At 32.2% G+C, this 25,336-nt stretch overlaps 3 protein-coding genes and 1 long non-coding RNA gene across 4 annotated transcripts; 3 read left to right on the top strand and 1 right to left on the bottom strand.

The window, feature by feature from the left end:
* Positions 1-1,480: 1,480 nt before the first annotated feature.
* Positions 1,481-16,535, top strand: LOC125647166 (uncharacterized). Its single transcript, XR_008795790.1, has 2 exons — positions 1,481-1,567; positions 5,795-16,535. It is a non-coding gene; the product is annotated as an uncharacterized LOC125647166 (long non-coding RNA).
* Positions 4,295-7,836, top strand: LOC130046786 (uncharacterized). The gene is made up of 2 exons (XM_056139603.1): positions 4,295-6,030; positions 7,227-7,836. The coding sequence occupies exon 1, from the start codon at positions 4,374-4,376 to the stop codon at positions 5,421-5,423; it is 1,050 nt and encodes a 349-aa protein (XP_055995578.1). The 5' UTR covers positions 4,295-4,373; the 3' UTR covers positions 5,424-6,030; positions 7,227-7,836.
* A 5,746-nt stretch (positions 16,536-22,281) lies between the features above and the next one.
* Positions 22,282-23,683, top strand: LOC125683162 (putative nuclease HARBI1). The gene is made up of 2 exons (XM_056139602.1): positions 22,282-23,160; positions 23,550-23,683. The coding sequence occupies exons 1-2, from the start codon at positions 22,400-22,402 to the stop codon at positions 23,581-23,583; spliced, it is 795 nt and encodes a 264-aa protein (XP_055995577.1). The 5' UTR covers positions 22,282-22,399; the 3' UTR covers positions 23,584-23,683.
* On the bottom strand, positions 23,645-24,185 carry LOC125647165 (myb/SANT-like DNA-binding domain-containing protein 3). The gene is made up of 2 exons (XM_056141901.1): positions 23,861-24,185; positions 23,645-23,667 (listed from the first exon to the last, which is right to left on the bottom strand). Exons 1-2 carry the CDS (start codon positions 24,183-24,185, stop codon positions 23,645-23,647), a joined length of 348 nt encoding a protein of 115 aa, XP_055997876.1.
* Positions 24,186-25,336: the final 1,151 nt, after the last annotated feature.

Genomic DNA, 25,336 nt, shown 5'->3' with positions numbered 1-25,336 from the left:
GTGAGTGTACATCAGCATTTTTTATGGAGACACCTAACGCACATTGACTATATATATAAACACAAAAATTCTGGAACTTTGATTTTAATTAGTAGAGAGAGTGTTGTATTTCTTTCTCAAAATGAGAGGAATTGATCTACCGTTGTCGTAAACGGGGAAGGGAAAACCAAAGATACATACCAAGAGGAATCACGTGACATGGGCACGGAGTAGGAGAGGAAAAAGTGAGCTCCGCTGAATTTCTCAATATCTTGTATATTTAGAGTTCCACAGAATTCTTCTGGTGCAGAGTACTCAATAATATCATACTTTATGTGATAAGACTTTTTTTCTTGGATTTTTGGTGTGTTGTGGTGTGTTGAAGTGTTCTTGACATCGAACTGTTTTTTCAAAATGTCGACGGAGACTCCGAGCTCAAGGAAAGAGGAGAAAAAACATGAAAAAAAGGCGCCAGAAATACACAGAAAGAATCGGAAAGAAGGTTAGTGCAGTTGAGGTTACAGTCAAAAAACGGTGGTTTCAGAAAAACAACCGCATAAGAAACAGAGATCAAGTAGTTCGGACATCGATACCCCTAGTGGAGCCCCCAACATATTGAATGACTTGAATAAAATTCAGGAAAGCTTGCATGAAATACAACAAACAATGGTGAATAAGAATGATGTAAAGGAAAGTGAAATCGGAATTAAAAGGGGAATGAAAACAAGAAATTCTGACAGAAATTAAACAAACCATTGAAGAAGATTTGAAATCGGAGATCACGGACGAAGTCAGAGAAACTTTCGATCAAAAAATAGACAACAAAGCCAGAGATTTCGAACGTCAAGTGAAAGAAGTGGCAGATGGGCTCAATTTAGATCTTGAAACTATGCGGGAGAAATTCGTTGGACAAAATCGTGAACTGAGATCACTGAAAGAAACCCTAAAACAATGCCAAATCATGTCAGGGGATGCCTTACAATTAGCTAATTACAATCAACAGTACTCCCAAAAAAAAAACCCATAAAATTTTTGGGTTGGAAAGAGACAAGGGACGAGGATCTGAGATCGGATTTATGTACCATTCTTAAACAAAAAGTTGGCGTAGATTTAAATCCAAATGATGTGTTGGCAATCCATAGATTACCAAATGGAAAGCATGGTGGACCTAGACCAGTCATTGCGAAATTCATATCAAGAGAGATTAAAGTGAAAGTGATTAAAAAACGATCAAATGAGGAACTAAAAAAGAGCTTTCTTATGTTTGACTATATCACGCCAAGGAACTCCAAACTGATCAGTGTTCTAAAGGAAGACCCTCGGATTTTGTCAGCTTGGATCTATAAAATATTTGCCTTAGATAAGGACAACATCAGACACAAATTTGATATCCTGGACTCTGTGGACGACAAAGTGAAACGATAACTTTCAAATATTAGCGGAGCCAAATACGATAGACTGTTTACATCGGGATCGTAAGGTGATCGGGATCGGGATGATCAAAATAATTTGTAACTTTCGTTTTTCTGTGTGTAGTGTCTGTAAGCGTGAGGATGATAGGTATGAGAGGACAACAAGTTCAGCAAAGGTATACTTTATAGGATTTAGTCTATTTCATTTAGTGAATTTGTTTTTGTTTTCCATTTTTATATGTGTAAAACGGAATGGATGATGTGATAAAAATCGGTGAATTGTCAGGGCATAGCTACAGATTCTAAGAGACAAGATGTACTGAACTTTTACAAAAAAACAGAATTATTCAATAATTTGTTTACAAGATACTCACTTTACACCCCAGGTTGAACCATTTATTGATACACAGTGGGGATATAAATGCATATTCAATTCGTACAAGTCGAATTCAAGAGGCGTATGCTTCCTTTTTAACAATAATTTCGAATTTAAAATTCACAATGAGAGTAGAGATGACGAGGGAAACCTTTTAGCTATTGACATTACTATTGAAGATAACCGAGTAACTATCATAAATATATATGGTCCAAATACTGATAACCCAAGTTTTTATGAAAAGGTCAGAGACACATTTTTGAACCTAGATAATGATTATTTTATACTTTGTGGTGACTTTAATCTTGCTTTAAATCCCATATTAGATACACAAAATTATCACAATGTTAACAACCCAAAGGCTAGAGAAAAGGTTCTTGAGTTGATGAATGATTTACAACTTCTTGATTACTACAGGATTCTGTATCCTGACCAAGAAAAGTATATTTGGAGGAAGAAAAACCCTTTAAAACAAGCTCGTTTAGACTATATATTGATATCAGAAAGCCTCCCAAATATGGTGGAAAAGTTTTCTATTAAGCCTGGATATAGGTCAGACCATTCAGTAGTAGTGATAGAGTTAAAATTTAATACATTTGAAAGGGGTCGTGGACTTTGGAAATTCAATAACAGTCTACTGACAGATAAAATCTATATAGAAAAGGTCAAACAAACTATACTTAAAGTACAAAACCAATATCTACATGCTGACAATACAGACAACAATCATAGTATTTTTCTCGAAGTTCTTCTCATGGAAATTCGAAGTATAACAATTTCACACTCTTCTTTTAAGAAAAAAGAAAGAGACAGGCTTGAAAAAAAAATTACTGGAAGAGATTGAAATCATAGAGTCAGACTATAACATTAATTTTAAACTTTTAGAGGAAAAAATGGTTGAACTTGAAAATGTAAGGAAGGAAAAATTACAAGGTCACATCATTAGATCGCGGGCTAAACGAGTAGAAGAAGGTGAAAAACCTAGTAAATATTTCTGTTCTTTAGAATCCCGTAATTTTTTAAACAAAACTATCAAAAAAGTAGAAACACATAAAGATCAGGTCATATATGACCAATCGGATATTCGTCATCATGTCAAAGATTTTTATGAAACTCTTTACACATGTAAAGATTCAGATCTCTTAGATATAAATTTGGAAGATATCATAAAAGTCTCGGACACCCCTAGGTTAGACAAGACAGCTTCAAACTCTTTGGATGACAAGATATCTGAAAGTGAAATTTATACAGTTCTTAAAAATATGAAAAATAATAAATCACCAGGAAGTGATGGCTTCACCGTAGAATTTTTTTTTATGTTTTTTGGATGTACCTCAAAAACCACATTGTATCAGCTGTTAATCATATTTTTGAGAAAAAGGAATTCCCTATATCACAAAGACTGGGGAGTATTACATGTTTGCCAAAAGGTGACAAACCCAGACAATTTATGAAAAACTGGCGTCCAATTACTCTTCTAAATGTGCTTTATAAACTTATATCGGGGTGTCTCAGTTATAGAATAAAATCTACCTTTTATTATTTGATATCGGAAACTCAGTCTGGGTTTATAAAAGGCCGATACATAGGAGAAAACAGTAGGTTTGTGTATGATCTCATGTCTTTCACTGAATTCAGCAACACACCAGGTTTACTTGTACTGATAGATTTTGAAAAGGCTTTTGACTCTATATCTTGGAATTTTATATATAAAGTTTTAAGTTATTTTGGTTTTGGGGACTGCATAATTACTTGGATAAAAATCTTAAATACAAATATTAAAGCATCTGTATTACAAAGTGGTTTCCTATCAGAGCAATTTGATATACAGAGAGGCTGTAGACAAGGCTACTCTATTGCTCCTTATTTATTTATTCTTTGTGCAGAAATTTTAGCTATTCTTGTGAAACAGAATACAGATATCAAAGGTATAATAGTGAATGGTAAGGAACACAGAATTTCCCAATATGCTGACGACACAACTTTGGCTCTTGATGGTTCACCAAAGTCTCTTTTTGCTGCACTTGACACTATAGACTATTACTCAAGTTTCTCTGGATTAAAAATAAACAGCTTAAAAACAAAAATTGTTTGGATAGGCTCTAAAAAATTCTCTAGTCAAGTATATCACCATACAAGATGGAAACTAGAGTGGGGATGCACTACTTTCAACTTACTAGGAATATAATTTTCTGTGGATATGAAAAAAATAGTCGATTTAAATTATAATATTTAGATACCAAAAATTAAAGCGTTGATACGCCAGTGGAATAGAAGAATACTCACCCCCCATTGGTCGAGTCACAGTCACCAAAACACTGCTTTTACCTAAGCTAAACCATCTGTTTATTACACTACCAAATCCTGATAAAGATATCTTGTCTTTTCTGAATAACTGTTTTTTTTAAATTTATATGGAATTCAAAGATTGACAAGGTCAAGAGACAAATTGTCACCCAAGATTACTTAAAAGGTGGCATGAAAATGGTTGAGGTGAAAATTTTTATAATGTCTTTAAAATGTTCTTGGATTAAAAGATTAACAAACAGTCACAAACCATGGGTGGACATTTTTTTGGCAGTACATGGCAATGAGGTGGTAAAAAAATGATAGATTTTGGAGATGAATATATCTATACTATTATAAACCATAGCAATGATTTTTGGCGTGATGTTTTTCAATCATGGTTAACAATGATTCGAGCAATGGATGAAAAGTATTCCATGCAAAAACTCAATTCTATTCCAGTATGGCAAAACACAAATATGTGTGTTGGTAATAAAGACATTTATGTTAAAACATGGTATCAACATGGTGTGAAAATAATTGGAGACTTTTTAGATGAAGATGGAAATTTTTTATTACTACAAGATTTTTCACAAAAATTTAGACTAGCAAATGTATGTACAATGCAATACAACAGTATTACCAGTACTATATCTAAGTTTTTAAAGACTTTGTCTGTTAAGAGATCAGATGTTAAAAAAAATTGTACACCATTTATTCCTTTTTACTTTGAATTTATACTGTTGAATGATAAATGTTCCAAAGTGTTATATGATATGATAAATAGTAATGATCTCATACCCAAATCAATTCAAAAATGGAACACTGAATTATCTGTACATTTAGAAGGCAATGTTTCTGTTAAAGAGCTGTTTAAAGCTTGTTTTAAAACAAGTACTGATACCCAAGTTCAGTGGTTGCAGTACCGAATCCTTTACAAGCTTCTTCCTACGAAATATTACCTCAAGAAAATCAGTATAATTTCAGATGACTGTTGTTCGTTTTGTAAAGAAAATGTAGAAACAATGCAACATATGTTTATGTCTTGTTCTTATACTTTAGCACTTTGGAATAATCTTAGCATGCATATTTTCAGAAAAACATCAAAAAGAATTGGTTTCAATGTCAGTAATGTTATTTTTGGTGAAACGCCTCGCAGTTTGTGTAATAAAGTTGTTAATTTCATAATTCTGTATACCAAACAATATGTTTTCAATTGTTCAAAACAAAACAAAATTCCTCATATTACTGGGCTGATACATTATCTTTCTTTCAAATACAAAGTTGAAAAATTTATAGCAATTAAATCATGTGAAGTTTTGAAATTTGACAGACTTTGGGAAAACTGGAAAATTATTTTTGATCTGTAACCTAGAATAAGAAGTATTCAACCAATAAAGCTGAACTAGTAGTGTGAAAGAGTGTGAGAATGTATAAAATGATTAATATGTATCTTCATTACTATTACTGATGATTATGTGAATATGGAAAAAGAATAAATAAAAAAAAAAAGAAGATACATACCAATCTTTATGAATTTTTACTGGTAAATCATTCAAATTGACTGCATGTAGACGGGCCCCACTCCCAATTTAATTAGAATTTGATTTTAGATTCGCATACTCGCTACACTAGCATCTAGAGTCTCGTCAGAGATCAATCTCGAAATAGTGACCATCTCAAAGGATCTCACTTAAATTAGCAAAATTCATGTAAGATTGTTCTAAAATATTGTTTTCAGAGAGGACCATTCTGTACTCAGCAAAGATGTATGGGTGAAGTTTGAGTCTGGTAAAGACAAGGGGAGAGAAATATGCTCGAAAAGAGGATTTTACACAAATTCGCCTGTGACCTTGATCTAGAAAATTGGTTCATAGTCACTGCTCATCACCCACCCATGGACACTCTATGGGTGAGGTTTGAGCCCGACTGTGACAAGGGTAGAAAAAATATGCTCCAGACAAAGATCTTACACAGGTAGGTTTACTACAGTGACCTTTGATCTAGGAAATTGGATCAAGGTCACTTCACCCCTCCACCCATGGGCAATCTATGGGTAAAGCTTTGCCCAGACTTGGTCAAGGGAAAGGAATATTGTTTAAGTCAAATGAAATCGAATGGACGGTTGGGGGGGGGGGGGCGGACAGTCAAATCATCGTAGACAATTACTCAAATCCACAAAACATCTAAGTGACGTCATCGTCAAATTTTAAGGTTCAAATAATTTTCTATCATTTTTGAAAGCTTCAAGAAATTCGACCGAGCCCTTGAAAATATTGTTTTTTGCAAAGTACGTTAATATGGTCGATATCAACGCACTTTAATTTTTGTTTTCAAAGCGCGTTGACTATGTCACAAATTTAATGCACTTTGAATTTGAATGGCATGTCAAACGTGGCAATAGTTGATCTTTTCCAATTGTATTGTATAATTTTCCATTTGTGTTCTATATTTTCCATTTGCATTGTATAATTTTTCATTTTCATTGTATAATTTCCATGTGTATTGTATATTTTTCCATTTGTATTCTATATTTTCCATTTGTATTCTATAATTTTTTCGTTTGCATTGTATAATTATGTTCCCCAAACAAAGTTTGGGAAATGAAAACGATGTTACGATAAGTTTGCCTCAGGGGTCCATATTGGATCCATTGTTCTTCGTTTTATTTGTTAACGATTATCCTAAATGCGTAAAGCACTCAAATGTATCTATATATGCATATGATACATCTCAGGATGTTTCACATGAATCTATTGATGTTATTGAGCAAAGGTTGCATGAACTTTAAACTCTATGAAATGGATGGAAAGTAATAAACTTACGATGAATTTAAAGAAAACACAATGTATGTTGATTGGCACTGCACAAAAACTCTCAAAGTGTAGAAAATGTGTATCAAAGTAGGAGATATTGTTTTAGATACTGTTAAAACGGCCAAACTTCTTGGTGTATAAATAGATGAATGTCTAATTTGGTCTGTACACATTGATTCTTTATGCAAGAAATTTTCACAGAAAATAGGCATTTTACGTCGTCTGCAAACTTTTATGTCAAATGCAGCATTATTGAAAATTCATAACACTGTTATATTTACTCATTTTAATTATTGTTGCATAGTTTGGTGCTCTGCCAAAAACAGGGTTTTTATTGACAGACTTTTTAAATTACAGAAAAGGGCAGCCAGAATCATATTGAATGTGAAAGTAACTCAGACTTCTACGGTTGATATTTTTAATGTTCTTAAATGGTTGCCTGTTCATGATTATTTTAGTGCTTGCTTTTAAGGTTCTTAAAAATATGTCACCAGAATACTAGTATATGAACGTTTTTAGCTTTGTCAGCCAAGTTAGTTCCAGAACAACAAGAAGTAGCGATACTGGCATTTTGTATTAACCAAAAGTTCGAACTGAATATTATAAACGGTCTTTTAAGGTATCCTCCACCATTTTATGGAATCAGTTGCCCGCGTCTGTCAGAAGCTGTGGTTCTATTACATCTTTTAAATCGGCACATTTGCAACACTATTACTCAAATACGTGATATATAGATATATATATGTTTATTTTTCCAAGTGATATCGTGTGTATATTTTATGTATATACTTTATATTATGTTATCTATTTTTCTATTCTCTCATTTATCTGTCTGTGAATATGTTTTATACCGGACCACAATGTAAAATAGTCATTTGTACTAATTGTGCTATCCTGTCTAAGTAAAGAATTTATTATTATCATTATAACACACTTTGAATGAAAGTGTAACACACAACAACGTCCACACTGTTTTCATTTTCTTATCAATACAATGAATACATGTATGATGTATGATAATGTGACATATCAACAGAGGTAGATTCATTTCATGCACAGTCAACAGTTGATATTGTCAATTTGTTTTCAGTCTATTTCATACATACATTGTACTCGGTCCGATGAAAAAACAACCAAAAACAAAACACGGAACAGAAAACGAAACAGAACAAAAAACAGATCGGAATATTCAAAATATATAAATCATTTATCAAAGACAAAATATGGTATACACATGGGCAAGCAAACTGGCACACACAAAACAAAATAGACAGATTTGTAGCTTATTAGATTTATTGGCGGTAATGATCACGGCTGTTCATAACTAGTGCAAGAAGAAAAACCATAACCCAAAGTGAACCCTGGGACCAGATGTACACCCGGGAAAAAATAAGATAATGTTTATTTATATTTGTAATATAAATTAAATGAATGAAAAATCCAGGTGAGCTCTACTGGCAAGCTGAATCTCCGCCACTAGACTATGCAGCCACTGCATAGACTGCGCCACCAGTAGAGCCGACCCTCCCCAAGCAGTGGTAGTCATAGACAAAAAGATAAACCCTCATAATAGGTTGGAACTATCATCTCCAAACACACACAAAGAATAATAGTAAAACTGTAGAATCGTCTAAAAGTTCATCTTTCTGTAAGCACCCCAGGTAAAACAGTAATAAGGAACTATAGTGTCATTGCCTCACGTGGATGGCCCTAAGCAAAACAAGATAAGTTAACACCAGAACGACAGCAAGTATGAGCTGATTACATGCACCGTGTAAATACAACGAGCCAGCAACGATTTGTTTAAATGGGTATCCCTAATAAAAGTGATCACGTCATCATTCAGTGAACACTACACATAAGGATTTAATGCGCAATATGCTACAAAGGGAGCCAGCAATAATTTTGCTTAATTGGGCATCCCTAAACAAAATATGATCACATTGTAATCAGTTAACACTGAAAAAAACCCAACAATTTAATATTTTGTCACAAGGAATACTCATGTGAAATATCAACGCTCTAGCTCTTACTGTTCAAACGTTATTGACAAGGTTAAAGTAGGTCAAACTCCAAAGTCGAGGTCACAGGGTCAAAAATGTTGGTACCCACGGAAAGGTGTTGTCCTAAGGAATACTGTGAACAAGAGATGTTTGTAAAACACACATGCCCCCCATGGTGCAAAATTGAAAAGGGGTATACACCACACATCATTTAATTGATAGTAGTGTCATCAATTCAAAATATTGAGCAGACAATATCTTCCTATGTCAAGAGTAGATTAACCATGTGACCTAAAATCAATAGGGGTCATCTACTCCTTATGCTGTACCAGTGTGCCAAGTTTGGTGTCAATCAAGCAAATAATTCTTAAATTATAGGAGACAATATATTACTATGTCCAATTCAACTATTGACCTTTGACCTCAAAATCAATATGGGTCATCTTCTCCTGAAGATGTACCAGTGTACTAAGTTTGATGTCTGTCAAGCAAAGGGTTATCAAGATATTGAGTGGACAGTATATTACTATGTCCAGTTTGACCCTTGACCACAAAATCAACAGGAGTCATCTTCTCCTGAATATACACCAGTGTACTAAGTTTGATGTCTGTCAAGCAAAGGGTTCTCAAGATATTGAATGGACAGTATATTCCTATATCCAGTTTGACCCTTGACCTTTGACCATGTGATCTCAAAATCAATAGGGGTTATTTTCTCCTGAAGATATACCAGTGTATCAAGTTTGATGTCTGTCAAGCAAAGGGTTCTCAAGATATTGAATGGACAGTATATTCCTATATCCAGTTTGACCCTTGACCTTTGACCATGTGATCTCAAAATCAATAGGGGTTATTTTCTCCTGAAGACGTATCAGTGTACCAAGTTTGATATCTGTCAAGAAAAGGGTTCTCAAGATAATGAGCGGAAAGTATATTGCTATGTCCAGTTTGACCCTTGACCTTTAACCATGTGACCTCAAAATCAATAGGGTCATCTTCTCCTGAAGACGTATCAGTGTACCAAGTTTGATGTCTGTCAAGCAAAAGGTTCTCAAGATATTGAGCAGACAGTATATTCCTATGTCTAGTTTGACCCTTGACCAGGTGACCTCAAAATCAATAGGAGTCCTCTTCTACTGAAGATATACCAGTGTACTAAGTTTGATGTCTGTCAAGCAAAGGGTTCTCAAGATATTGATACATGAAAAACAATAGGGGTCCTCTTTTACTCGTAACCAACCCAATTATGAAATATCGTAATCATCAAGTGAATGGTTCTCAAGATATTGAGCGGACAACATGTGGTCTACCGACCGACAGGTGCAAACCAATATGTCTCTCTTCTTTGAAGCTCAAAAGAAGAGTGCTATCAAAGCTCTAGCACTTACTGTTCAAAAGTTATTAGCAAGGTTAAAGTTTCAGACAGAATGACAAAAACAATACCCCCCCCCCCTCCGGTCTTCGATCTCGGGGGCATAAAAAGGGAGTCAGCAACAATTTTGCTTAAGAGGCTGTCTACGATAGAACCATGCAAAATCAAAAAATTATCATGGAAGGTGGTGTCAAATTTTCAGAGCTTTTTATGATATTTCAAAAGTATTTTACTAGTTATATCATATTTTGTGGCAAAATCGATTAGTACCCCCGAACTAACACATAATGGGCCGTTCTATTTTTAGCACAATATACACATCAATTTCATGCATAAATGGGGTAATTTCAGCAAATCATTAAAATATCAAAAGCAGATTAATCACATATAATTTCAGTACCGCATAGTCTATTCGAACGGTATCTTTGAATTGGTGAACATAACTTTAAAATTCATTCTCCAGATTTAAGTCGTATATTGTTTGAACTAGTAAGATTATGTAACTTTCAAATTAAATGCTATTTTTAGTGAGTCATAAAACCCCAAGAAACGCTTAAAATAAACAGTTTTGTGGTTTAAAACACAGAATTATGCATAAATTATCACTAGTAAACGGGAATTTGGTTGCAAATAAATAGAAAGTCATTTATTTGGGGTATAAAATTCGGAAATTTTATCAAAAATTTTTCTCCCTTTGTGGAACTATCATGGGAAGAAGTTAAGGAAGAATGATTCATAAGGCAGATGACAACAACATGGAATGGGTGGAAAGTGATGGAAGATAAATTTATAGCCTTGGTGAAAATTTCAAGGAAAGAGGGAGTTTATTTACATCAGGATTGCAAGAAGTATACTTCAGCACACTTGATATTTTTAAATGTCCATCAGAAATTGTGTGAATTCCAGAATCATTGTTCACTGCACTGCACTGCACAGCTGGTGTGCATTAACTATGATCTAGACTTAACAGACATAATCATGCCTATGCCAATCATGGACATTAACTTTGAATAAAGAACAACATGTTGTCACCCATTACATGACAAACCTAACTCAGATGTGAAAGGGGGGTGACTCCGTGACTCCAAAGCTTATAAATCTGCCACATTGCTCAAGTTGACAACACATGTTCCATTGATTCTGGTAAGTTCTTTTTTTTTTTATATCTTCCTGCACTAACAGATATTGAAATATGCACTTATGCATAAATACTCATGAGTGAAATTTTTAAAATTTTACTTCTATTTGGATTTTTTAAGATATCAATTTGCTCAATACACAATTTTCTAGATTAAAATACTGTTACAATATATTTAGGAAATATAATGAAATATATGTGTTTGGTGTTTGCAGACAAGACAATGCATTGAGAAACACAAAAGTTGTGTCCAGATTAAGACAGATGTAAAGAAAGAGTTGAAAGGTATGATGCTTTACAAATGTCTGAATAAAATCTAATAGGAATTTAAGTGACACCTTCTAGGTTAACAACTAACATATAAGTTGATAGAATTATGGATGGAAACTGAATTAAGTCAAACAAATAAAGTACAAATTCAGGTCCAGGATTTTTCTGGAGAATGTAAAAGCAATTTATATTGTAGTTTTCAGACATTTTTTAACTTTTAAAGAGAATGATAATAGAAATGATTGAAGGGAGAGGGTGTGCATTAATAATGTAACTGTAGTTTAACTACATTTTTTTTTATTCTATAAACAGATAATTTATTTAGCAGTGCATATTGGAATCAAGATAATTTTATAAATCAATTTCGAAATAAAATCAAATGACTAAATATTTATGTATGAGTCTATGGAGATATTTGTGAGATCTGTGATTAATGAATTGAAAATCAGAAAGAAGTAAGATTTTATTAATGATTCTGTTATTAACATTGTATCATGTTTATTGCACACTTAATAATAAATGCAGGTTTAGGTAATGTGGAATGCTTCTAATCACTTTGAAACTTTCCTGAGATTTCGATAAATAAAATTTTGGTTTATGTAAGACAACAAATTCACATTATAAATGTAGCATATACCATACCATATACCTATTGTAGTATTGTATAAATATCTCTGCAGACAAATAATTTTTTTTAAGTATTTAATATATTTGTTTTAATTAAAACCCTGCCTATAGTCAAGAGCCCTACAGTGAACAGGCCAAATTAAAGAATATGTGTGGTTCCGGTTACCCGACCGTCCCTAGTTTTTACCCCCGACCCTAAACTTTTTTTGACCATTTCCAAAATCAGTTACCGTATTTTGCCGAATATAATGCACACCTTTTTCAAGATTGCATAGTATATACCACAATATAGATACCACTAAAATGCTAAACTGTAAACACTTATTACAGGTCATCTAACATTAGACAGAAAGTGACTTAGAACTAGAGAGTGCTTACATAAACAATAGTGCAAATTTCAGGTTGCTTGAATATACTAAGCGATCTGCATCACCCTCCTTATTTTTGAAAAAGTTGAATAGATTTAAAAACTTGGAAGGGCTTGAAAACAGTATTCTAGTTGAAATATCATTTCCTACTTTCATGTTCAAAAACATAATTTTGGCATTTTTTCCCCTGCATTTATTTTTTTTATTTAAAATAAATATATAAGAATTGTCAAAACTAGGGTGATCCCTACCAATTTTGATAGGTATATACATGTATATCACACCATATATAAATGGTAAATGCAAAGAAGTGAAAGTAAAAGAAAATTGTGTTTCCATCTAAAATCTATCATTAGAAAAGTAACTTTAAAAAAATGATGTCAAAACTTCAGCTTTTTATGAAAAAGAATGGATACCCCTCTGCTATGAGCAGAATCAGTATAAGAGAGTATGGATGTACCAAACCATCTTGAGTCATACTTAAAATTATTTTTTTCGCAAAAATGTGTTTCTTGTAGAAAAATCACATCAATATTGTTATCATTAAACCATTGATATAATGTATTTCTTTTCTCATAACCATTTAAACCCCTTACATTCAGGGTAATACACTTCAAATGTTCCATAGCGAAAATAGAAGACAAAAAATCGTGTCAGGTATAAACAAACATGAGAGACTTTTATAATAATTATTTGACTGAAGCCGGGCGAGGTAACCCAGATTTGGATTTGTTTTTCAATTTTTTTCTTAACTTCTGTGGCTACCCGTCCAAGTATCTGTCCTAGTACATTTTTTCCAGGCCAGGTTGAGGTTTTTGTGTGCATGGATTGATCATAGTTGAGGCCTGTAGCCCAAAAATCATTGTATGTGGTTTCTGCGAAAATGACATTATTGGTAGAGTTTTCAAGAACATCTCGGAAATTCTCAACTTGTTCCGATTTTTTTCGAAATAATCTCCTCCATGATCTGAACCCGTGATGAAATCCAACTATCCGATGTAGTGACATGAAAAGCTTAATTTTGACATCATAAATATACACAGATCTGTTGATGGTCGTAAACTTTTGATTAATATTAAAGTCAATGGTCTAATTATCACACTTGTAAATGTTTATGCACCCAATGATGATAACAGTAGAATAGAATTTTTCAAAAAATTAAAAACGTGGATTTTTAAGCTAGCAATGAGTGAAAACAATACTATACTTGCAGGAGATTTTAATACGATTCTTAATAAACAGGAAATAGAAAAAATTGAACTGTCACCGCATCATTTAATAGATATGAATAGAAAAAAATCTCTTGAAGTCGAATTAGATGAAATCTATTCGAAAACAACTAAAGGTGCATTTATTAGATCAAAAGCAAATTGGATAGAAAATGGAGAACGGAACACATCCTACTTTTTAAGACTAGAAAGAAAAAAAAACAATCTGCCAATACAATACACGAAATTAAAGAAGATAATAAAATGATAAATAAAACTGAAGATATAATGAATTCACTTTGCAATTTTTATGAAAACTTGTATTCAACAAATCATGTCCCAGATGAAAATATAAAAAAATATTTTGAGGATTGTGAATGTCCTCAACTAACCAATCAAGAAAAAGATATATGTGCTAATCTTCCAACGGTTTCCGAATGTGCACAAGCTATAAAACAGATGAAAAACAACAAATCCCCCGGATCTGTCGAATTCTATAAAATATTTTGGAATGACATTAAAAATTACTTTTATAAATCACTAATTACAACATTTGAAAAAGAGGAAATGACTTTTTCTAAAAAATTATCAATTATTTCTCTGATACATAAAAAGGGAGAGAAAAATGATCTTCGAAATTATAGACCAATTAGTCTTACAAATTGTGATTATAAAATTTTAGCACAAATTTTCGCTATAAGATTACAAAAAGTTATAGATAAACTAATAAGTAAAGACCAATCCGCATACATTAAAGGTAGATATATCGGTGAAAATGCAAGACTTTTACTTGATATATTTGAATACTGTGAAACAAAACAAAAAGAAGGAGCAATTTTACTTCTTGATTTTCAAAAAGCTTTCGATTCTGTAGAATGGAACTTCATGTTCAACACCCTTAATAAATTTAATTTTGGAGAGCAATTCATAAAATGTATAAATTTTTTATATACAAATTCTGTATATCGCATAAAAAATAATGGATGGATGTCTAGGACCTGCAAAATGACCAAAGGCATTCGACAAGGATGTCCAATCTCAGCATTGCTTTTTTTTATTTATCGTAGAAATAATGTCGAAAAAAATTCACAATTCACCTGAAGTTAAAGGCTTTAGTAATGACCTTATGACTAATGAAATAAAAATACTTCAACATGCAGACGACACATCACTTTTTTTTTTTTTTTTTTTTATACAGGATATCAGATCTATTGACCTTCATTAAAATAATTGAACAATTTGGTCAGGTATCAGGAATGCAACTCAATAAAAATATATCTGAAGGAATACTATTAGGTCCTTTGAAAAACAGATATGATAAATTATATGATATCAATATCACCAATGCACCTGTTAAATGCTTAGGGATAAATATATAGGTCATGATGCTAATCAATGTTACAATAAAAACTGGACGGAAAAAATTAATAAACTAGAAAAAAGACTTACAATGTGGAATACAAGAAAATTAACCTTATATGGAAAATGTACCGTAATAAATACTTTAGCATTAACACAATTATACTATAGTGCAACTATATTGCAATATCCAAGAAAAGAATCCTTAAAAAAAATAAAGAAAACAATCTTCAATTTCCTATGGGGCAAAAGAGAAAGGATAAAAAGATATACTTTAATTGGAAAACAAGATGAAGGAGGAATAGGTATTGTTGATATTGATTGTAAATTAAAAGCACTCAAGGCTGCTTGGGTAACAAGAATTTTCAATGAAAAACAATCATCTTTAAAATCTTTCTTTAATTCGTGTATTCTTAAAAGATTCGTTACACCCGAATATCTCATAATGAAAAATACAACCAGTACTGATGAAATAACGCAAATTTTCAAATCATTACCAATATTTTACTGCGAAGTACTCAGTACATTGAATGAATGAAAACATAAATCACATAAAATAAAAGAGATGACTGACGTTGAAGTATTGTCGCAAACTATATGGTTAAACAATTTGACTCGATTTAATGGTAAACTTCTTTTTTACACAGATTGGATAAAAAGTGGAATTTTATACATTAAAGACCTGTTTGATGAAAACGGAAATTTTCATGATATCAATTATTTTTCTAATATTCTTGTCAACAAGTATAACTGGATTTGCGAATATAACACACTGGAAAAGGTTATTAAACCTGTCCAAAAATATCACGATACTTCAAAAGGAGTCTATATAAATATAAGAAAACAAAGTAACATTTTATTAGAAAACAAGAGAAGAATACCCCTAAACTTGATAAATAGCAAAACGATATATGATATATTTATCAATAAAATCTTTATTAAACCCTACTGTGAGAGATTTTGGGCAAAAAGCTTCAATTTAAATTTTGAAGAAAACAAAACAAATATTTATCAGTCAAAAATCACTAAAATCAAAGACAAGCAATTAGCAGAATTTAATTACAAACTCTTACAAAATCTACTTAATAATAATAAATCTGTTCACAAATGAAATAAGAATGTATCCAATCAATGCCCGTATTGCCAAACACTCGAAGACACAAAACATTTAATATTTGAGTGTAGAAACGTACAATTAATATGGAAGAAATTAGAAAATCATTTGAAATTTAATTTGAAATGGAAACATGTTGCATTAGGATTTTTTCATGAAGAAAATAAAACTACCACTTTAATAAATCATTTATTATCATATACAGCTTATTACATATATAAAATAAAGATGAAGTTAAAATATGAAAATAAAGAAGAAAATATTAATGACATTTCCTATTTTGTAAAAACAAACTTAATGTACCAATATGAGACTTATAAAACATTGAATTTCAACTTCAATTATAATAGGTTTTATGATATTTCTATGACTTTGTGATGATAATAATAAAAAATAGTCAGACTATCTGAAGGAGTCTGTCCTTCAGTGAAGCTGCCTGAAGCGGAAAATATGGACATTGTGTGTTTAAGGCTGTTCCCCTCAGGCAGCATGGCTTATTGAAAAATATCTCTACCATATTTATATATATTTGTTATAGTATTATAAATATCGAATTTATGTATATGAATGTATATCTATATGTATGCATATGTATGTGTCTTATATATTAATTTTCTTAAAAGTAATATAGTGTATGATTTAAATATATATATATGTGTGTGTATATATGTATACGTGTATATATATATATATATATATATATATATATATATGTATATATGTGTGTGTATATGTATGTGTGTATATATATATATATATACGTATGTAATTAAAAAAGAAATACATCCAATCCGATGGGCTCTTGGCACCATAGGTGAGGAATAAGTGGGAATATCCTAGGATATTTTATCCCAACCAAAATTGTATGCTTCCATTATGTATAAAAACGAAATCGAATACAACCAGGTACCTGTATAGTGTTGACTGATTTAATACTCAAAATCAGCTAGAGCCTCTTATTTTAGGTTTTTTTATATACTGTATAATCCCTCAGATTTTGTTTTTTATGTTCCATACTTTAGCAAAGATGACATGTTATAAAGAACTTAGTACTACCAATACATGTACTGATGGAGATCTAGGTAAGTAGCCAAGAAAGGTAGGTATATTCATTATTGTATTGCTTCATGTTATTAACATGTTTTATTCCCTCACCCTCTTTTTTAAAAAGAAAAACAATCGCAGTTCACAAATATTTTGACCAGTAATGATACATTATTTTATAAGATTATGCTTTTAAAATCATCTGTAGGTCTACGTAATGTTGATCATAAATATCAAAGCAGGGTAGCCTTATTGTTCATAAATTTTCACAGGCTCACAGATTACAATTTTTGCTTCAAAATCTTATATATATATATATATATATATATATATATATATATATATTGATGATCAAAAAATCTTCCAAGAGCTTGAGGGCATTGTTACCTGACTGTTCATATTTTTCATCTGTTCAGAATGTCAAAAGGAAAACATGTTTGATGGGGACTGAGAAATGTTTTAGCTGTTGATATTGTACAAGTCTGAATGTTTCGATATCCCAATTTCTTCTTTTCCCCACTATCCTTGTATGTCACTAACTGTCTGTTATGAGGATCTGTGGGTTCGAATCCCACCACTACTTATGTATCCAGAGTAGTGAGTACTATAGGGATATCCTCATTGTCTGACTAATAATGCAATAATGATCTGTAATTTATATGCCTTTGTGATAGTAACTGTTTTGATTTTGTTATCCTAATTTTTTATTCTTTATCCATATACCCTTAATCGTTGTTAATTTTCTGTTATGAGGATATGTGGGTTCAAATCCCACTACTAATATGTATTTGATCCGAAGTAGTGCATAATATATCAGTGAGATACCCAATGTCTCTCTAATAGTGTTATAATTAAATTAATGAAAGACTTCTTCAAGTGTATTCACTCAATGATTTTAAATTGTTTCTTGAAATATTGTCAAAATCTATGTTAGTTTCAGCTTTTATTCATCTATTAAAAAATCATTATGTTATTGTTCAAACCCCTGTATTCCAAATGCTAATATTGTGTGTGTTGTTTATTGTTTCCTTTGAGGATCTATTGTTTAAAACCCACCACTACTGCAAGAAATAATTGTAACTTCTTTTCGTTAGATCAATATGTATGAATAAATGTAAAAAACTAATCATCAATCATAATTGAGGTTTTCCCAGAAAATACATGAACACATTTACACTAACATTTTTGACAAATTTAGGGATGTGTGTACCCCCACATCTTTTTTAAAACTACCAGTTTTCATAAAAGAAGGGTTTGTTAATGAATAACCTGTGTGGCTGTATTTACATAGTTTTTATTTGAGACTGCTGAATTTCAGGTACAAAATTATCAATGAAAGATGGTGGAGTTGCTGCATGGTGATCCCGCTGTAAATCCTGTGCCTGTGGCTTCTTCCATTCAGCCACCATTATCAGCAACACCTTTCCCATAGAAGAAGAAGACTAAAGTTGCCAGCATATCAAAGGATCTAAGCTGAGTGACATCATTTAAAGAGGACTTGCATCAAATGCATGCCGAGAGGATGGAGGATGAGAAAAAGCTGTTGGCTTTAGAAGAAAGGAGAGTTGTTGCACTTGAGAAACTGGCTGATTTTGTTCACAAATAAACTGTGAATACTGATCACATATATATCATACATTGAAGTGAACATGATAAGACATATATACAGTGTATAGGAATCTGCCCCTTCAGAATATAAATCCTCTTTCTGAAACTAAATGTATGAGTATGGAAATTGATTTCAGAGGTGTAGGGGAACAAGGTGTATCAAACTATTTTGTGACATATATAACTCATGGCTGCTTCATCATTTATTAGGGTCCTGCCATATGGTGGGTGCCCTATAGTAATAACTTTGTCCGTCCGTCTGTCAGCACTTTCTGTAACACACATTAATTAAAGTTTGCAGGGGAAGATTTTCATAAATATACATATTACTTGGATTAGAAAGAGGAAGACCCTTTCGATTTTCACATTTATCAACTTTGTCTTTATTTATTTGAAGGTCTTTTATGGCGTGTAAAGCATTACAATATTATACAAATCTTGATTTATATTTGATCTTAATATTTATATCCGAAATGTTTTATTTATATGTGATAAATCTTGATTTATATTCGATAATCTTGTTATTTGTCTCCAATAAATCTTGGTTTATATATGATAATCTTGTTATTTATATTTGATAAATTGAAAAAGATTATCGAATATAAATCAAAATTCATCAAATACAGATAACAAGATTATCGAATAAAAATCAAGATTTATCGCATATAAATCAAAGTTTTCGCATATAAATATCAAGATACTTGAGTATACATAAAAATACCGCCTATAAATATCAAGATTATTGAATATAGATTAAGAGTTTTGTATATAAATATCAAGACTATCGAATACAAATCAAAATTTTCAAATATAAATATCAAGACTGTAGAATATAAATCAAGATTTTTGCATATGAATTAGAATTTGTATAATATTGCGACATTTGACAAACCATAGTCTTTATCTAGTTAATTATATGACTTTATCGACAGTATCACACAGTAGGACTACACATTTTTGATATTTAATAAAATGATAGCACTGTCTATATATCATGCATATGTATGTACGTGTGATATATATATATATATATATATATATATATATATATAATTCAATAAAAAAAGCAGGAAAATCTACAGTTCCAAAATATATTTAAATCACTAGCGCTTTCTGGATTTTAACATCCATCCTCAGGTGAATACAAATTTTAAATAATGAATACAAAGTTGTTTATCTTAGAGACGTCTATTGTGACGTCATGATGGATTTGCACTATTGTTAAAGATGAAAATACTAAAGACCAAAGACTGGCAGAATTGAAAATATTTCTTACTGCGCAGAATTATCCGGAAACACTCATTCTTTCAGCCATAAATGAAGCAAAGAAAATTCCACAGCATACACTTAGAACAACAAGAGAAAAAGAACACGATCCTTTCCTAATACCATTTATGACAACTTACAATCCAAAACATATAAATATCTTTCAGGAAGCTAAGAATAATTTTACAGTTATCGAGCGTGATTTAGAACTTCAAAAAATTATTCCCAAATCCGACCTACTTCACAGCCAAAGACAACCATCCAACTTGAAAAAATTATTAACAAAAGCCAAATTCAATTCAACGCCTGAAAAATACGCAGTTTCTACATGTGGTGACCCAAGGTGTGGTACATGTCCCTTCCTAAAAACAGGACCTTCTATTACTTTTAAATGCGGAAAATATTTTACTGTAAATGATAACATGTCATGCAAGTCGAAAAACTTACTATACTACATTATTTGCTACGGGTGTGGCGAGGAATATATTGGACAAACCGGAACACAACTAACAGCGAGGATGCGTGTCCATCGCCAACAAATTAACGATCACAGTACAAGAAATACTCCATGCAGCGAACACTTTGACACCTGTGCTAGAGGCAACTACAGCGTATTTCCATTTTATAAACTTAGAACAGAATCAACGTCCATGAGACTTGCTAAAGAAAATTATTTCATTAAACTGTTTTCTCCTAAACTAAACAAACTTTAATCAGTGCATATATGAAAAATTCTGATTGTTAAACCTCTTAATTCATCAACTTTTATCATGTAAATGTTCATGCTTATTTTGTCCAAGTCACTTTTCCCGAACTTTTGTATTATGACGTCATGTATCTATTCCCTCCTCGCAAAGACTATCATGACGTCATGACGTCACAATAGACGTCTCTAAGATAAACAACTTTGTATTCATTATTTAAAATTTGTATTCACCTGAGGATGGATGTTAAAATCCAGAAAGCGCTAGTGATTTAAATATATTTTGGAACTGTAGATTTTCCTGCTTTTTTTATTGAATTATTTTGACTGTGTGATATCAACTCTTTCTATTTGGATTATATATATATATATATATATATATATATATATATAACAATGTTATTCTCCCTCTGATAAACGACAACGGTTTATTTCTCATAACTTTATTTTTCTTAAGATATCTGCGTACCGCCTCATATTACCAACGATACATCGCCTTGCTTCACCAACTGGATGCATAGCACTCATCATCAACAAGTTCCATTTTTAGTTTTTTACAAGTAACCAATAGCTTAGACATTACGCCAATTTCATTTACTATTATCTGAAATTTAGATTTTCAATAGTTTGATCTAGGGGAGAATACCACGATGTACGAATTAATTGTTTCACCTTTTGATCGGCCAAGTTAGTTCGTCCATTAATTAATTTCACACTTTACCGACTGATACCACGGTGACCAGACACCCTGATTGTTATTCTTTTTTGAGTTAATAACAAAGCCTGCAACATGTAATCCGCTGGAAAAGTGTTTAGCTAGTTTTGTAGTGTAGCTTTAGTGCTTATTGTTAATTATATTTGTGTTTTCTCCATAATGTAATCCTTTCACGTCCTGACGAAGAGACAGGTTGTCCCGAAAATTTGACAATTCCAATTGTTCATGTCGTTGGTCATTCTAGTGCTTTATATAATTATTTTCCCTGACCATTGTATCTATTTAATATAGATCCGACAGTTTTGGATACTGATGGCCACTTGCATACGTCAAGGTTAAATCTGGATCAGAGTAATCCAGACTTAAGCTTAGCTCAAATTTTCTGATTCACTTGCAAACTTCTGATACTCAGGTGAGATCAGCTCAGTATATACTCTAGTTCTGAACCAAGCAGTAGGCAGGTTTAAACTAAGGTTTGACAAAGAATGGATGAATATTTTGAAAGAATTGATATGGTGAATTATGTGGAAAGGCTCATAAGAAAAGAACAGGTAATAAGAGATAGACAGAATCCATTTTTGTTTTATTCTGAAGAAGAATTCATTGATAGATTTAGATTGAGTAAAGAATGTGTAATGTCCATATTACAAGAAATAACAGAAAAACTGGAACCAAAGCAAAAGAAAGTGTGTGCAATTTCTCCTCTCAATCAATTATTGGTAGCATTAAGATTTTATGCAACGGGAAGTTTTTTTTTTTAGAGTTTCGGGAGATTTGTCTGGTGTACATGAGAGCACTGCTTCACGAATCGTTACGAAAGTACCAAGGGCACTTGCATCTCTTTATAAAAATTATGTTACATTTCCAACCGGAAACAAGCATTTAGAAACACAGAGAAATTTTATGCAGCAGAGTGGAATTCCTGGGATCATAGGGGTTATAGACTGTACTCATATTCCGATTCAATCCCCAGGAGGAGACAGTGCCGAATTATTTCGGAACAGAAAACGTTATTTTTCAATTAATGTTCAAGCCATATGTGATCATGAATTGATGATTACAAATCTTGTTGCTAGATGGCCTGGGAGTACCCACGATAGTAGAATATTTCAAAATAGCAACATTTGTGCACGGTTGGAAAGAAGAGAAATTCAGGGAATTATAATAGGGGATAATGGATACCCACTCAGACCATACTTGATTACTCCATTACTCACATGTAGAAACAGGGAGGAAAGGCGTTTCAATTTTGCACTATGTAATGCTCGAGTGAAAATAGAGAATGTATTCGGAATATGGAAAAGAAGATTTCCATGTCTACGACAGCAGTTCCGACTTAAGTTATCAACAAGTTTACTGGTTATTACAGAGTGTTCTGTGTTATACAACATTGCAAGGAAAGCTGCTGTCCCTGTCCCTGAAACAAATTATGACAATCCAGATGATGTTCCAGTTCCCGTGTTACCAAACCAAAATCAAGGAGGACAAGCTCTGAGGTCCATTCTCATAAGACATTTTCAGTAATAATGTATGTAAATGGAATGATATAGTTTACTTCATTTTCTCATATACAAATTCAAAATAAACTGGACAAAATTCATAATAAATTGGACAAAGATGATTTAATTACACATTTTTTATACAAATGGTTGCCAAACACCAGCAGAATTATTGTTTACATCACTGTATGCAGCAGCATTTGCATTATTATTTGATCTGCTTTGCATCATTTCATTTTCAAGTTTCTGTTTCTTCAATATCAAAATGCTTTCCTTCAATTTCAAATTTTTCATATTTTGTTCATGTTCCTTTTCGGCCATTTCAAGAAGTATTGATTTTACTGTGGCTTGACTTCCTGGCATAGGCTTTTTACCTTTTCTTACAGAAGTAGCAGTGTGTGTGGCAGTGCTGGAGGTTGACGTGGACAAATCTTTTCTTGAATGGGATGATTGTGAGGAATCCTTCTGCAAGTTTGCATCATCACTTTCCTGTGGCACTTGTTCCTGAAATAAAATAAAATACAATTATAAAAAGTAAAATTGACTTTTCTTTAGCTATAAGTAGCTACGTAGGTAGAAATAGTCTTTGGACTGGACCTGATTTTTCAATCAATGAGACAGTTTGTAGATAAAGAAAATTATACCCAAAAATTATTATTTGTGATTATTTCTCATACATTGTGAAAATTTACCTGACTATCATCATCAGAGTCCGCCTCATTTTCTTTCTCTAGTTCATCCCCATGGAAACTTGCATCATCATCAAATGCGTTCTCGAGGCTGTTTATTTGCTGAGGAATCATTTCACTGATTGCGTTAGAAATATTATCAGTATTTTTCTCCATGGGTCCCCCGCCAGTCTTTCTTCTGTCTCTACGCTCTTTTGCCACATCAGCCTTTGCACGGGCTTTCAAATTCTTCCATAAGGATTTTAATTGCGTTATACTTCTTGTATTTACACCATGCCTTGCATTGAATGCATTCTCAATATTTTCCCATTCCTTTTTCTTCTTACAAATCATTCTTCCATCATTTTGTTTACTTTCAATGACAGATTTTTTTCACTCACTAATTCAAGTAGCACAACCTTTTCCAATTCTGTGAAATTTGGTGCCTTCTTTGCAGCCATATTCAAAATGAATTCTGGTTTAAACTACACTCATGTAAGAAATAGCTGAGTGAGAGGTTAGCAACCCAACAACAGCTCACCTGAGTACAACTTAAACTAGGATTAAGCCAAGTTTACCTGATCCTTAGATCAATCATTAAACCTAGGTTACCTGAGCTAACTGTGTGCAAGTGGCCATGAATGTTGTTGGTTCTTCAGTGCTTTATATATATATATATATATATATATATATATATATATATATATATATTTGTGTGTGTGTGTCGGTTTTCTAATGTATATTGTCCCGTGGGGATCCGGATTAGAATAGGTCCTCAGTACCCCTCGCTTGTTGTAATAGGAGACTAAATGGGGGGTGGGGGGGGGTCCTTCAGATGAGACTGAAAAAAACCCCGAGATCCTGTGTCACAGCAGGTGTGGCACGATAAAGATCCCTCCCTGCTCAAAGGCCGTAAGCGCCGAGCATAGGCCTATATTTTGCAGCCCTTCACCGGCAATTGTGACGTTTCCATATGAGTGAAATATTCTCTAGAGGACGTTAAACAATATAAAATCAATCAATCTATTGTATATTGTAAATACGTTGTGTAGATTTAAAAAAAAAAGATTATCATTTCTCCCTCCCTGTCTATAGTATGGAAAGCCGTAGGGTACCCCCACATTATTATTATTTTTCCCTATATAAAATACAAAAATTATAATCTCTTCCAAAAATAAAAATTTCCCCCTATTTGCCGATATTATTATTATATCGCAACGATAATAGTAATCTGTCCCGATTCTCAGATACCAAATTATAATTTCATCCCCAAAAGAAAAATATTCTTCATTTATGACATTAGTATAATTATAAATACTGCCGCAATAATTATAAACTGACCCGATTTTAAGTCACACTTTATCTTTATAAATATAATCTTTCCACCACAATAATAATTACTGAAAATCGCCAACAATAATTATCTTTTTTATTTGAACGCTACAGAATATAATCTGTACTGACAATAATAATTCTGGACCAGCCAAAAAGACAAGATTATTATT

Source organism: Ostrea edulis, chromosome 6, assembly GCF_947568905.1.
Source record: "Ostrea edulis chromosome 6, xbOstEdul1.1, whole genome shotgun sequence".
Classification (NCBI taxonomy): domain Eukaryota; kingdom Metazoa; phylum Mollusca; class Bivalvia; order Ostreida; family Ostreidae; genus Ostrea; species Ostrea edulis.
Note: the sequence above shows the minus strand (reverse complement) of the source record. Positions and strands in the feature narration are given on the sequence as shown.